The following is a 16,552-nucleotide window of genomic DNA, read 5'->3' as shown; positions in this document are numbered from 1 at the left end:
AAGAAAAGCCTGTAATGGCTATGAACTCCATCCCTCTTCTCATTGGCATAGCTTTTCACCTGCAAAAAATATACCTCCATCAACAATCACAGGGAACATGTAAATATTTGCATGGCTCTTCTCTTTTTCATAGTATTTAGTTACTAGTAAAGAAAAATGTTCAATCTGAAAGTTGCAACCAACAACATTTGAACAGAACCTGCTGCATCAGAATAATCTTCACTTCAAGAAGTTTATCATAGAATCAGGTAAGGCAAGGTCAGTATAATAAATTTTTTATTAAGGTTTCAGATTTTAACAGGTCAATAAAACAATTAAGTAAATTTCCAAACATAGAACTGTCAGATTTATCTCATAGTGAAAGAAGGCATAAGTATCTAACATTCCATGAATATCTATCAATAAAAATACATTTCAGAATTAGGGAGGAGGTATCAAAAAAATTAAAATGTAGTCGCTTCAATTTTATACTCTGTTGTTCAATCCCAGAATTCAATTGGTTTCACAAATGAGCTGGCTGCATTGGCAGTAATCCACTGTCTGGTGCAGGATGTGTGATTAAACGCTGAATTTCTTTAAATTTGGGGTGTTTTGCATCTTGACAAAGAGACAGCAATGCACTTTCACTTGTAGTCAAAAAAGCACCTGCTTCCTTAATGCGATTAAATGCATACATCCTAAAACGATAAACAAGACATTTGTTGAAGCAATAACCTGCATCAAAATAAAAATCGGAATCTATTTCACAAATTAATACAAATTAATGAGATGCAAAAAACAAAAGGAAATTGTTTGACCCTGTCATGCCATGTTCCTGCTATAGCTGAAATAGCTAGAACATTGTCTCTGATTCCCAGTAAAATGGCAATGAAACAACACGGGGAAAAAGAAGATAAAATGCTAAAACTACACAACTGATATGCTGCAGCTTTGTAACCATCATCATCATTTAATGTCTGTTTTCCATGCTGGTATGGGTTGGTTGGTTTGACTGGGGACTGGCAAGCTTGGAGGCTGCACTAGGCTTCAATCCAATCTGGCAAGGTTTCTACAGCTGGATGCCCTTCCTAATGCCAACCACTCTGAGAGTGTAGTGGGTGTTTTTTACATGCCACCAGCACAAGAACCAGTCAGGCAGCACTGGCTTTGTTCGGATGGTGCTTTTTATGTGCCACTGTCACAGGAGCCAGTCGGGGCTGGCAACAACCACATTCAGATGGTGCTTCTTATGCGCCACCAGCATTCAATTTGATTGAAATTTTGATTTTACTTGACTCAGTAGGTCTCCTCAAGTACGGCATGTCACCCAACGATTCAAAGGTACTTTTTAAATGGGCTGGTTACGTGACCCTGGTATAAGCTGTGGCTGTAATCTCACTTTACTTGTCGGGTCTTTTCAATCACAGCATATCTCCAGAGGTCTTGGTCTCTGGTCATTGACTTTGTGAGGCCCAACGTTTGAAGGTCATGCTTCACCACCTCATCCTATGTCTTCCTGAGTCTCCCTCTTCTACGCATTCCTTCCACTGTTAGGGAGTGATACTTCTTCACACAGCTCTCCTCATCCATATGCAGCACATGACCATACCAGCGCAGTTGTCTCTCTTGCGCACATCTGATGCTTCTTATGTCCAACATTTCTCTCAGGGTGCTTACACTCTGTTGTGTGTGCACACTGACATTACACATCCAGCAGATCATGCTAACTTCATTTCTTTCAAGCCTACGTATGCCCTCAACAGTCATGGCCCCTGTTTAACTGCTGTGTACCATGGCTGTTCACACACATGCATCATGCAGTCTACTTTTCACTCTGATTAAGAGACCCTTTGTCACCTGTAGAGGTAGGAGCTTTCTGAACTTTGCCCAGGCTATTCTTACTCTAGTGGCAACACTCTCAGACCATCCACCCCACTACATACTTGGTCACCTAGGTAACGGAAGCTATCAACTACTTCTAGTTTCTTCCCCTGGCATGTGATGGAATCTGTTTTTTTTAACATATTTGGTGTTTATTGCCCTTGTGCATCTGTCGCACACAAAATCTCAACCTGGTTAACCTTCCTTTGATGTTGCTGTACCTCTTATGCGTCCATAGCTTACACTAGGTACATCTTATGGAGTTTCTACCTACACCTTTTCTACAGATCGAGCAGGGCCATCTACCTGAAGGAGTTTGTGGTTTGTTCGCCTTCCTACTTACTATGACTTTGGATTTTGCAACACTGACTCTAAGGCCCTTCGATTCTAAACCTTGCTTCCACACTGAAATTTCTTCTCTAGTTCTGGTAGTGATTCAGCTATTAGATCAAGGTCATCAGCATAGAGGAGCTATGATGCTGAATATTGGTGAGAAAGTTTCAGAAAAATAAAATTTCTGAAACCACCCCTAACAGATATTTATCTGAACCCTACATTCCCGACAATGTTAAGATGCCATAACAATGCCCTTTCTTAGATTTAAAATGTTTTACAAAAGTTCTTTAACCTTTTAAACTGTAGAAGACCTTACTACTGTACCAGCAAGCTTTGTGATGGAATCATGTGAAACAGATACTAATTTTGTTTTACATTTATTCTGAACATATTAAATTGATTCTTTTAGAATGAAAAGAAGAGATATCAAAATAGAACTTTAGACAATTCCTATAAGTGTTAAAAATTGCGTATTTAACATGATTCCAAATAAATTTTTACAGCTAAAAATCTTTACATATCAGTATGACACTTTCTTACTGTTGACTAGATATAGCATGTAGCTCCCAAACATATCTGAAAGTAAGAAAATAATATACCAATATATATCATATGCTCATTTGCCAGCAAAATTAAAATGCTGTGGATTCCCAGAAAGATAGTGATTATGGATAATGTGAATTACTTGGTAAATTGAGTTATCTCCAATTAGTGGTTAACATCACTAATTTCAATATTCTGAAATATGATGTATTTGAAATTGTGAAATAAATAATAGACCAGTTAAATAAGATTGTAAACAATTATTACAAAATATATAATGATATGGTATAACTTTTTAAAGGTGAAACTCAAAGAAGTTAAAGGTAATATTTAAGGTTTTATCTACTTCAAGTTTCACCATAAACATGATTTGTTTATCTCTCAAACTTTCTAAATAAAATAAATTTCAATTCTTATAATGTAAACGATACAGTAGTATACGCAAGGTCTGCTACACAATTGTGAAACAATTTGTATATATTGTATGGTGCAAAATGCTGGAGCTCTATTACAAAAAAGGTTTACTGAATACATAACATTAATTCATGAGAAATACTGATTGCCAAATGGTTGAGAAAGAGACTGCATACCATTGTCCAATATATGCAATAGGGACAACTATATTAATATGATCATGTAATTAATGTGTGTGAAACTGTTGGGTGAAAATATACTAGAGGTTCATAGAAAGTTTCTGCAATATTGGTAACTTAATTGGGCAGCAAGCTGGCAGAATTATTAGCACACCAGGCAAAATGCTTAGCATCTTGTTTGTCTTTATGTTCTGAGTTAAAATTCTGCCAAGACTGACTTTACCTTTCATCCCTTTCAGAGCCTGCAAAATAAGTACCAGTGGAACACTGGGATCATTGTAATTGACTTAATCCCTCCCCCAAACTTGCTGGCCTTGTGCCAAAATTTGAAACCAATATAGGTACCTTAACGAAGTAGTCAGTTTCAAAGCCTCACAAAAGACACAACACACATTTTAAGTTTCTACAACAGAATTGATAAAATGAGTACATACCTATCAACCATTGAACGAGAGGAACATGCATCCACAACGACATGGACTTGGTAGTCTTTCTCCAACAGATCAAGTACTGTTTGTTGAATGCAGGCATGTGCCTCAATACCACATAAAACAACAGAATTTACATCTAGGGATATAAAAAAAAAAATTTTTTTTAAAGTCATTTTAATGTTCACTTTTCCATGCTTGCATGAGCTGGATGGAGTTTATTGAGGCAGCTTTCTAGAGCTGGATACCCTTTCTAATGCCAACCCTTGTTTCCAAACGAGGTAATATTTCTCCAAAACCAGAAATGTTTTTGCAGAATATTGGAAATGATCGACACTGCTTGTATGATGGTGGCACTCATTTACAATTACTGCATCATGCCTAGATAGTTACACCAGCGCCTGTGTACATATATGGCATTAGGAAGGGCATCCACCCATAGAAACCATGCCAAAGATGACACTAGAGCCCAATACAGCTCTGCAACTTGCAAGTCCCCAGTCAGAGAAAAGAAATGAAGAGAAAGCAGATAGAAGAACCGAAAAGATGGTTGGGTAGATAAGTACACAAGAGTGAGAATAGTGTGATAGATGATTAGAGACAGAGAATGTGTTGGATTCAGAGAATCACAGTTCAGTGGAGGTGAAGTCAAGGGAAGAAATAGAGTACAACAGAAGATTGATGGAAGAATGGGGGTTAGACAATGAGTTGTGGAGGAAGGCTTGACAAGGCTTTCCCTGAGATGAAAGGGTTTTCTCAAGCACAGCATTCAGCCATCCATCTCAGTACCCTGTCATCTTCACAAAATTCAACATCTTGAGGTCAGTTTTCACCACTTCAACCCATGTACTTCTGGGATATTTACAATAGCGAGTTCTTTTCCATACTGTTATATGTTAGAGAACAAGAGTGGCAAATTGGCGGAATAATTAGCATGTCGGACAAAATGCTTAGTGATATTTTTTTTGGCTCTTTTGCACTGAGTTCAAATCCTGCCAGGGTCGATTTTGCCTTTCATTCATTCAGGGTTGATAAAGTAAGTCAATGTAAGCAACTAAAATTGCTGGCCTTGTGCCAAAAATTTGAAATCATTTAGAGGAATCTAAAAACATTTGTTAATTTTTATGAGAGGAGGGTAGAGGTAGAGTAAACAAGTAGCCCACTATAGCCATCTACACATAAGCAGTGTGGTATTAATCTTACTCTTTTACTTGTTTTAGTCATTTGACTGCAGCCATGCTGCAGCACCACCTTTAATCAAGCAAATTGACCCCAGGACTTATTCTTTGTAAGCCTAGTACTTATTCTATCGGTATCTTTTGCTGAACCACTAAGTTACAGGGACATAAACACACCAGCATCGGTTGTCAAGTGATGTTGGGAGGACAAACACAGACACAAACACACATATATATGACGGATTTCTTTTCAGTTTCTGTCTACCAAATCCACTCACAAGGCTTTGGTTGGCTTGAGGCTATAGTAGAAGATACTTGCCCAAGGTGCCACGCATAGTTCTCTTAAGCATCATTTCAGGAATTACCAATGAGTCACCTATGAAATTATCCTTAAAAGTATCTCCTTTTCAACAGTCTCCCTGTCATGTTCATACAGTTAACAAGAAAATCTTTCTTAGTTGCTCCAACCTAACAAGGTGACTGACCCTGGCAGGGCCTCTTCTATTAAGCTCAAATAATGTGTGCCAAAGTTAGTTCCTACCCACACCAAACTCCTCGATATTTTTCTTTATAAGAATCATCATCATTGTTATAATATCCTCTTTCCATGCCTGCATGAGTTTAGTGAGGCCGATTTTCTATGTCCTGTCTGTTGTCAACCCTAACATGTTTCTAAGCAGGTAATATTTCTCTGTATCCAGATGTTTTTTGCAGAGTATTGGAAATGAATGACATTTATTTACAACAATCATGATATCAAAACAAAGAGACAAACATACATACACACTCACAGGAACAGGGGAGGCATGCACACGCACACACAATCATCATTTAACACTCATCTTCCATGCTGGCATGTGTCGAATGGTTTGACAGGAAGTGGTAAGCCAGAGGACTGCACCGACCACTGTCTGCTTTGGTATGGTTTTTACAGCTGGATACCCTTCTTAAAACCAACCACTTTACAGAACGATACATACACAACAGGCTTCTTTCAGTATCTCCACCCACCAAATGCAATCACAAGGCTTTGGTTGGCCCAGGGCTGCAGCAGAAGTCACTTGCCCAAGGTGCCATGCAGTGGAACTGAACCCAAAACCATGTGGTTGAGAACACCTTTCAGCTAGATCATAACACATTGCTTCCATAAGATACTAGAAATACATCCAGGGAAATCCAAAAGCCCTAGAACCTAATGAAATCCCAACCATGCACCTAAAAGAACAAACAAGCTCTTTCACCTTCCAAACAACAGTCAATCCTTTTGGTCCTTTACCAGAAAGATATCAACCAACATTGCTGAATCCCTCTTCACTCTACTTAGTGTAGTAAGATACTATTCTCTAACCACAATTTTGTTGTTTTTTAAAGTATATGTTAAGTATTTTGTTTATAAGTGATTAGTTAGGAATGGAATCAAATGCTCTACTAATATTAGAATATGCATGATATTTTTTGTAATATATATGTTACTTTTTGGTGGGATACTATCATATACTCTTTGCCTGAGTAATGTATTAGCTAAATATAGTTATTTGAATCTACATTACTTGTTGGAATGAGAAATGAGTAAGTTGGTTATATCAAAGACAAGTCTTTCTAGGATTTATTAATGTTCACAGGTAAGTCAGGCTGCTTCAGTTGAGTTTGTAGAAGATTTATTATAATCATTATTATTTTATCCTGTTTTCAATTTCTAGGAATTAGTTGTTTTTTTTTTATTGTTACCAATGTCGCCTTACTGGCACCTGTGCTGGTGGCATGTGTAAAAAGATTCGAGCGAGGTCATCGCCAGTACCACCTGACTGGCCCCCATGCCGGTGGCACGTAAAAAGCACCCACTACACTCTCGGAGTGGTTGGCGTTAGGAAGGGCATCCAGCTGTAGAAACTTTGTCAAATCAAGATTGGAGCCTGGTGCAGCCATCTGGTTCGCCAGCCCTCAGTCAAAATCGTCCAACCCATGCTAGCATGGAAAGCGGACGTCAAACGATGATGATGATGATTAGTCATGTTTAACGTAAGTATGAAAGAAGAGAAAACATGATAAAAATTAATGTTAGTTAATTTAATATTCATAAGAAACTATTACAGAAAAGTGACCTGAATCAAAATGAAATTGAATACTAAGTAACAATAGATACAATAGAAATGTGTTGTAGCATAATTTGATAGTTTCCACACAATTATATTCCTCCAGGCCCACACTCTCGGTAAATAAGATATTCAGGTGGTAAAATACCTGTGGTTCTTTATATAGGATTTAATAAGGTCCTCATACATAAAGACAGTAACTGTAAAAATATTGCAGAATTTGGATGGTACCAGCTGTTGCACATTTTCAAAATTGAAATAGATTCTATAAGCAAAGGTGTGGCTGTGTGGTTAAGTAGTTTACTTCTCAACCACATGGTTTTGGGTTCAACTCCACTGCATGGCACCTTGGGCAAAGACATGCATAGGCTTCAAATAATTGAAGTCAGTGTGCATGTTCAACAGAGTGTAAGAATCTTGAGAGAAAAGTTAGGTATAAAAGGAATCAGATTTGATGTACAAGAAAAACAATTGTGCTGGTATGGTCATGTGATGCATACAGATGAAGACAGCTTTGTAAAGAAGTGCTGATCTCGAACTGTGGAAGGAACCTGTGGTAGAGTTTGACCCAGGAAGACATGGGACGAGGTGGTGAAGCATGATCTTTGAACTTTGAGTCTCACAGAGGTAATGACTGGTGCCTGAGACCTTTGGAGATGTGTTGTGCTTGAGAGGACCCATCAAGCCAAGTGCACCCATGCTGGTGGCACATAAAGAACATCTTTTGAACATTGGACCTCACGGAGGCAAACTGACTGAGTTCCTGTCGAGCACTGGGCCTCACGGAGGCTAAGTGGCTGAGTTCCTTTTGAGTGTTGGGCCTCACAGAGGCAATGACCATTACACTCTTGGAGTGGTTGACATTAGGAAGGGCATCCAGCCATAAAAGATCATGCCAAATAAGCCTGGAGTCTGCTGCAGCCTTCCAGCATACCAGCCCAGTGAAACCGTCCAACTCATGCCAGCATGGACAATGGACATTAAATGATGATGATGATGATGTAGGCTATTTTCTTTGCACCTGAACTGCTGCAGCAGAGCTATGGGTAAAATACTTGATGGGGTTGAGGTGCTTGGTTTTGATTGCCTGTGAGATGTGGAGGGACATGCCAAAGTATGGTTTCAGTCATTCACCTAGCTATCTCTGGTGGATGACAGGTGAAGCACATGTACTGCAAAGTACAATTAGCATAGAACAGAGAGCTCCAACTGCTCAGTAGACTTGAAGTGTCATTTAGGCCTGGGAGGTGAGAGGCACTGCATGGTGAATATGTAGAGGGTAGGTGAGATGAGGTAGTGGTTAACTGAAACAAAAATAGGTGCAGAAAGACTAATGGATTGGTAGAGGGTGGGCTTGGAGATAAGAAAGAGATCAAGAGGATTTGGATTGTCTGTATGTTAGTCAAGGATTCTTTTAGTGGGATGAAACTAGTTGTAAAGAGTTGAGGATTTCTAGATATTTCGTTTCTCCATGAGTAGCACAAGTATAATATGAATATAAAACATGGAAGCATTGAAGTCAGAGAGAATGATTAAACTTCAGAAGGCAGATGGAAGAGTTTGGAGAGTGGTAGTAGATGTGTTTAGAAGATCAGAAGGGGAAGAATTTTGGCCTAAGTGACTAGAAGTCCTTGTTAATAATATCCAGATAAGAGATAGAGAGAGGAATCTTCATACACATAGACACTACCTTTCAGAATGAAGTTTGAGTATAAAGTGTGGTCTGGACAATGGATGTGCAAAAGACGAGGGATGAGAGGAGTGTGGAATGGAGACACAAAGAGGATGTTTTATTTATGTACTTGCAAAAGGTCATGGGTGTGTACGCATAGGCAGCTGGCTGGTTTGTAGTCCACGAACACTAGAGAAGAAGAGTTGTCCAGAAAGCTTAGGGTTATTTTTTTTTAGCTGAGATGTCTAGGAAAGTGTAATGAATGACAGAGCACTATGAGATCATACTAATAACTTCTTATTGGGAGTTTAGTCTAGATACTTGCAAGAAAGTAAATACTGCTAAAGGCATCCATGGACTAGAAAGGGTATTAAACCTGGTAGCATGATGTGCTTTCCCGAAAGCGACCTTTTATATAGTCATTTGATGTATGGAAGGCAATATATTTACAACTATATGACTTTCCTACAAAACATATACACATCTTCAAATGCCAAGACAATAATCACCTGCTCTCACCATTTCTCAGACACAGCTGCTTCTCAAATAAGCAGACTAAAATTAGAACCTGTTAAATCTACGTCTCTTTTATTTGTAACACCAAAGAACATCAAAAGACTTAACATAAACACATAAAAAATATGGTAAAAATTATGTACACCTCAGCAGCACATATAAAAAACATAACAAAACAAAGCACAAACATCTTAGAGCACTGACAGGCATCACATTTGGCCAACACAAGGACAAAATACTAGCCTACATTAGGCCTATGATGATCATCATCATCGTTTTACGTCCACTTTCCATGCTAGTATGGGTTGGATGGTTCGACTGGGGTCTGGGAAGCAAGGAGGCTGCACCAAGCTCCTGTCTGATCTGGCAGTGTTTCTACAGCTGGATGCCCTTCCTAATGCCAACCACTCCATGAGTGTAGTGGGTGCTTTTTACATGCCAGGCGAGGCTGGCAATGGCCACGATTGGTTGGTGCTTTTTACATGCCACCGGCATGGAGGCCAGTCGAAGCGGATGAGGATTATGCTAATCCTGCTAAGGTTTAATCTCCCAACAACAAAATACAAAGGACACAAAATGGTGCATATTACAGCGTTACATGTTACCCCCAAACTACTTGAAGACAAGAAAGGAATATCTTGTTGCTGCAGTGAACTCCAATCCTTTTATTAATTATAAAAAGGCACACCTTTTTGTGATTCATTACACTAAAAATAGTTAAAAGGCTATGTTAAGAGTAGTGTACAAATAAAGGGAATAAGTTGAACAAATTTACCTGGATGTTCCTTTAATTTATTCTCAACTTCTGAAACCATCATTGAAAATCTCGTTTTGGCAATAACTGGAATATCCTTGATATCAAGCTCTGGTACAGTGGAGCCTAAACCTAAAATAACAAAACAAACTAATTAATCCTTTGCAGTATCTTGGGAGGGTTATTATACCAATAATAAACATATGCACTGGTTCTATTTCACTTCTTTATATTTTTGTTTGCCAGTGGTTAATTATTTAACCATTCAACTAACAGTTTGATTAATTGTTCAGTCAATCAATCAATTAGGTTTGTCAAAGTCCTTTCATCACCATTCATGACCTCATCAATGACATGCCTTGTCTATTCCAGATCTGTTTGTCTTCTACAATAAATCAGTACAAGGCATACTTACTCATTTTGTAACTTATAGCAATTTTGTGTGTATTTACATTTCAACTACCAAGAAAATACAATTTTCCCCAGTTGTTTCTTTAATATAACATTTGAACTGTCAGCCAAAAGAGTGGCAATAATCAAGTTTATTCATTTCCAGCTCAGAAAAATTGATTTCAGATGTTAAAAAAGAACAGCAATATTAGTTATATTTTCAGTAGAATTGACAAGTAATCATGCCATCATAGATTCAAATTGCTAGGCTAATCATGTCAAAAATCCGTCTACAATTTCTTTAACAAGAATACTGTTTAAATAATAATTATCGTGCATTAAAGAACATTTTTCAGTTGAAATATTTAGTTTCTTTTTGGAGTTAAATTTTCAACTTTCTTTAAAATTCATTAAAATAATTTGTCAACATCAACATAGGAACATTAAACTTTAATTTCAAATTCAGTTTAAATGCCACTTATGCAAATCATAAGTAAAATATAACGTGGTAAACAACTCAGTAGCACTAAGGAAGTAATTGAACAAATATTTGAAAGTGATGTTTAGACTAGAGTTCAGTGGTTCTCAAATGGGATCCATATAAAATTTGTTAAAATTTATGTGCAATAAATTGGTTATATATATTTCTATGATACACAAAGTATCTTAACAATTTCCTATCCAATTCCTAATATTTAATTATAAAAATATAATAGGATTTTTTAAACATCGAATGGCTATGAGGGTCCATCTGAGTAAAATGGGAATCAAAGGAGTCCTTAGGTAAAAAGTAGTTGAGAAACACTGGTTTAGACAAAGTGAGATGCATTATTTTAACCAGTGTTTGAAATAGGCGAGATCCATGAGGATTGAAAGCGGGAGAACGAATTACTATGTTTAATAACTCTTAAGATTTTTTAAATAGTCATAATTCTAAGAATCAAGGGCCTACAGAAAAAAGGGAGCTAATGCAGAATTGGACCTCTCCTTGAAAACTGCATTAAAAAAAAATTTTTTTCCAGATTCTTATGCTTTAGATGTCTGAGGTTACGAATATGCAAAAAAAAAAATTTTTTTTAATTCCTCTCCACAATTTAAAATTTTGATTTTGTTTACTTAAAAGAGATTGTAGCAAATTGATGAACATATGGCGCAGGAGTGGCTGTGTGGTAAGTATCTTGCTAACCAACCACATGGTTCCGGGTTCAGTCCCACTGCGTGGCATCTTGGGCAAGTGTCTTCTGCTATAGCCCCGGGCCGACCAATGCCTTGTGAGTGGATTTGGTAGATGGAAACTGAAAGAAGCCCGTTGCATATATGTATATATATATATATATGTGTGTGTGTGTGTTTGTCCCCTTAGGATTGCTTGACAACCGATGCTGGTGTGTTTACGTCCCCGTCACTTAGCGGTTCGGCAAAAGAGACCGATAGAATAAGTACTGGGCTTACAAAGAATAAGTCCCGGGGTCGATTTGCTCAACTAAAGGCGGTGCTCCAGCATGGCCGCAGTCAAATGACTGAAACAAGTAAAAGAGTAAGTGGCTAAAATTTCCCCACCACCACAATTTTAAATTTTGGACTTTTTCATCCATTTATCTGTCTGTCTATCTATTTATTCCTATCGTTTATTCTATCTATCTATCTATCACTTTATACACATATCTACATTCTTATTGAATTTAAAATTTTGAAAATGTGGTCTCTTGCATATTGGAAATGTCTGTTTTTGTGTGTTGTGGGAAGGGGACATTGAAGTGGGCATTTTGAATTTGGAAAAGGTGTTTTTTTTTTAAAATTTCGGAAAAAGTTCAAAATTTTAAATGGCAATTTAAAAAAAATTTCGGAGATGTACTTGCATAGCAAGTGATTTGATCTGAGATTGTGTGCTGAAATGAAAACAATTCCATTTGTCAGTGAACAGGTCGCGGTCTTAAAGCGATGAAAATATTTTGACAAATTAAACTTAAATGTTGAAGTGAATCGAATGGCTTTTGTGTGTTTCTTAAATGGCTTACAAACACCTTCCACGCTGCAATTGTTAAAAAAATTTGTTTTGGGCATATTTGTAATCTCCGACATCTAAAATATAGGAATCTAAAAAAATTTTTGGCACTACTTAAATACAGAGGTCCCGATGTAATGATGTTTTCTTACAGTGCCCACTTGTTAGGGTTAGGGTTTGTAGGCATCTAGCTTGACCCTGCCTGAGATTTGAAACCAAATGCACCTCCTTGTTTCTTGTCAAAGCGAGCAGGAAATCTTCTCCACACCAGATGATTGATGAGGAAACACTCGATTTCCTAGGACCTGTGCTAGTCAAGGAAAGGTCAGTCCTTTCTTTAGGGTTTGACCTACATTAGTCTATATATATTTCTTTACTACCCACAAGGGGCTAAACACAGAGGGGACAAACAAGGACAAACGGATTAAGTCGATTACATCGACCCCAGTGTTTAACTGGTACTTAATTTATTGACCCCAAAAGGATGAAAGGCAAAGTTGACCTTGGCGGAATTTGAACCCAGAACGTAACGGCAGACGACATACGGCTACGCATTTCGCCCGGCGTGCTAAAAGTTTCTGCCAGCTCGCCGCCTTAACATTAGTCTACATAACAGAGAAAATTTCCTAGCTCTTCTTTTTATGTGTCAACTACGACCAAGGAGCAACACCCGCTCTTTCGTGTCAGTCAAACCAAGGAGCAACACGCTCTTTTGCGCCAGCCTTAACCAAAAGCAGCACTTCCCTTCGCTCGACATGTAAAGAGAGGCTTTCAGCTGCAAGAAAGACGATGCCGCCTTTATCCTTTCTAATCAGCATTCCTTGCTCTTTCACTCTCTACTGAGAGGCAACCTTTTTCTACATTATCAACTACTAATCAGCGAACCAACCTTGTCACTATCTCTTTAACTACCTGTCGGTCAAACGAATAAACATATGGAAATAATATTTCTTCCTTCTTGGGGTTGTTTACTGGTTATTCCGACGCGAGAACCTTGAAGCGTCACATCTATACGCTACATTCAGTAGTGGGTTACCTCATATCGAATTGATATGGCACATCACATCCAGCCTGCTACGTATTAGGGTTAGGGTTATGTAGATGCGTCGGGACCTCTGTATTTAAATAGTACCAAATTTGTTTTTTTTTAATGTATTTTTCCAGGAGAGGGGCGATTCTGCATTAGCCCCGAGAAAAGAATTATATGAAAGCAAACTTTATTTTGTCTTCTCATTATTAAAGAGGAGATGGTAAAAAAAATTTCACTAATATCTTTTTTGTTTGACTTACTTTCATTAGTTCGAGAATCACTAAATCAAATAACATCGCAAACAACTCAATAACTTTACCTGGGCAAGACTTCCTTTCCCTTTCCCTGTTACACCTATACTAATTAGCTTGTTTTTAATCAATGTTGCGTGTGAAACAGCATTAAATGGTCAATATACAGCAATTTTCAGATAAATCCAACGTTAATTTATTATCTATAAGTTGTGGCTCTCTCTTTCAAAACGGTAGGATGTAATTCGAAGTACCGTAAATCCTCGAGTATAGTCCGCCCTTGAGTATAATACGCAGGGGATTTTTAGGGGGCTGTACCTCTGAAAAACCTAAACCTTGTGTGTAATACGCACCCCTTCTATATCTTGAGTCAAGGAGGTCTATATAACGTCCCTGGTTTGTAAAAATGTATATGGTAACGTCCTTTATTATTATTGTATATATAACATAATGTAAACGTGTAGCTTTTTTGTGCATTTTGTTTGCAGAAAATAAAGAAATAACTAATAACGTTTAATAAATGTTGCTTGCTGCAAGTTATGGATGATTCTTTTATGACTTCATTGCTTTCAGGCTTAGCTTAAGGTATTTTCGCGCCCGACATCACAAAATGTGTCTGAATAAACATTGCCGGACAGCAAATAGAGACTCGGACATTGCTTAGAAAATAATTTGGCAATCTTTCGTCTCTAGTAGACCTTTCCGTGGATTTCCGTAAAAAATTTTTTTTTTTTTACATATGGGCTTGCGGGAACTTTTGAAGTAATGAGAGCGAAAGAGACTAAGAGAAAGCGATTGTATGACGAGGGAAGTTCTTTTGAAGTTATCGTGCATGGGAGCATTGCTGTACATGTGTGTGTGTGTGTTTGATGGGGTGTGGGAGACAGACAGTATGTTGTGTAATCGACGGAAAGGTCTACTAGAGACGAAAGATCGCCCTTGGGGAAAAAATGCGGATTATACTCGAGGATTTACGGTAGATTTGTTTGCTATAGCTAGCCGGTCGAGGGACTTTCTATTTACTATTCAACGGCTCCAAAACATCTATTTTATAACGATTTCTTACAACGCCTAAAATTTGGAGGAAGGTGATAGTCGAATTAATATAAACCCCATTTCTTGCCTAGTGCTTTATTTTTATTTTATCGACTTCATTGAATTGTTTGCTCGATAAACTCACATATTGATACATCAACAAATTTACGTAATAGGGTCGGATGAACTTCGAACTTTTTCTTAAATTATAGTAAAGTTCCCCGAAGTAGAGAGCCCAGTACTTGATATGTCAGTTGGCAATCTTAAATCAGGGCCTTGTAATTATTAAAGCGTAACAAAACTCACTGAAAACATATATATATTTCTTTATTACCCACAAGGGGCTAAACATAGAGGGGACAAACAAGGACAGACATAGGTATTAAGTCGATTACATCGATCCCAGTGCGTAACTGGTACTTAATATATCGACCCCGAAAGGATGAAAGGCAAACTCTGCAATCCCACCTCATATCGAAGGATCACCGTAACCTGAATATAATTATTTCCGTATATTTTTTTAGTTCAGATGTACCGCCCAATTCTAAAAACAATATGTGTACCACAAATGAAAAAAGGTTGCGAAGCACCGGTTTATACTATTGGTATACTCAGTAACCTTCAATGTGTACGAATAACTTGTCGTTCAATGTGTATAATTTATCAAAGAAACATACATCAAACAAAAACTACATTCCTTGAGTAAAAACAATCTGTGTTTTATAGTAATTTTTTACAATTCAGCAAATGAAATATTACGAGGAAACTGCTAAGGAGAAAATTCACACTAACCTTTAGGATATTGCTCGGTCACTATAATAGGCATATCGAGAATCTTCGCAGCACTTAACATTCTTGCAGATACTTCCACTATCTGAGGAAAATATTGAATAGTTGGTCTAAACTTTTCCTGCATATCACACAGGAAAAGTATAGATCTATTAAACAAAAGTTTACCAAGACGATTACAAGCCATTCTTGCCACTGAGATGGTATTAATTTGGAGTTACTTCCCCCTGAAGGCTGAGATATGTATTTAGGACGATGCGACTAATTATTTTATCTTTAACTGATTGGTTAAATGTATTTCTTTTCTTTTTAAAAGAGAAATACACAACTTACTTTGTTCTTATCTACAGGTATTTTGATACATCTCTGAACAGTTAGATAGCATACAATTTATTAGATTTTCACAGAAATATGGTAGTTTATAATGTTTCATCCCAGGGAAGACTCACCTGTTTGACAAAAATTGGAGTTAATGTACCATATGCATGTATGAAATTTAACTTATATATATATCATCATCATCATCGTTTTACGTCCGCTTTCCATACTGACATGGATTGGACGGTTTGATTGAGGACTGGTGAGTTAGGCTACACCATATGATCTGGCAAAGTTTCTACAGCTAGATGCCCTTCCTAACACCAACCACTCTGAGAATGTAGTGGGTGCTTTTACGTGCCACCGGCACGAGGGCCAGTCAGGCGGTTCTGACAATGACCATACTCAAAAGGTGTTTCTACGTGCTACCTGCACAAGAACCAGTCCGGCGGCACTGGCAATGACCATGCTCGAATGTTGTTTTTCATGTGCTGGTAAGGTGACACTGACAACGATCACGCTCGAATGGTGCTTTTCATGTGTCACTGGCATGGGAGCCAATCCGTGGACCTGGCAACAATCACACTCGGATGTGCTTTTAACGTTCCATTGGCATGAGTGTCAATGAGGCAGTACTGTCATCAGCCACATCGGCGATTTTGATTTGTTTACACTTGCCTCAATAGGTCTTCGCAAACAAAGATCATTGTCCAATGAACGAAGAGTACTCATAAGAGGGCCGGTTGCACTCCATGTTCGGA

The 16,552-nt window shown here is 37.8% G+C and overlaps 1 protein-coding gene across 1 annotated transcript; it reads right to left on the bottom strand.

Moving 5' to 3' along the window:
* Window positions 1–259: 259 nt before the first annotated feature.
* LOC115211900 (isochorismatase domain-containing protein 2) lies at window positions 260–15,710 on the bottom strand. Its single transcript, XM_029780644.2, has 4 exons — window positions 15,477–15,710; window positions 9,995–10,105; window positions 3,767–3,899; window positions 260–677 (listed from the first exon to the last, which is right to left on the bottom strand). The coding sequence occupies exons 1-4, from the start codon at window positions 15,658–15,660 to the stop codon at window positions 503–505; spliced, it is 603 nt and encodes a 200-aa protein (XP_029636504.1). The 5' UTR covers window positions 15,661–15,710; the 3' UTR covers window positions 260–502.
* Between the last annotated feature and the right edge of the window lie 842 nt (window positions 15,711–16,552).

This window comes from Octopus sinensis, linkage group LG5 (assembly GCF_006345805.1).
Source record: "Octopus sinensis linkage group LG5, ASM634580v1, whole genome shotgun sequence".
NCBI classification, from domain to species: Eukaryota; Metazoa; Mollusca; class Cephalopoda; order Octopoda; family Octopodidae; genus Octopus; species Octopus sinensis.
The sequence above is the reverse complement of the archived record's forward strand: the minus strand, read 5'-3'. Positions and strand labels throughout refer to the sequence as shown.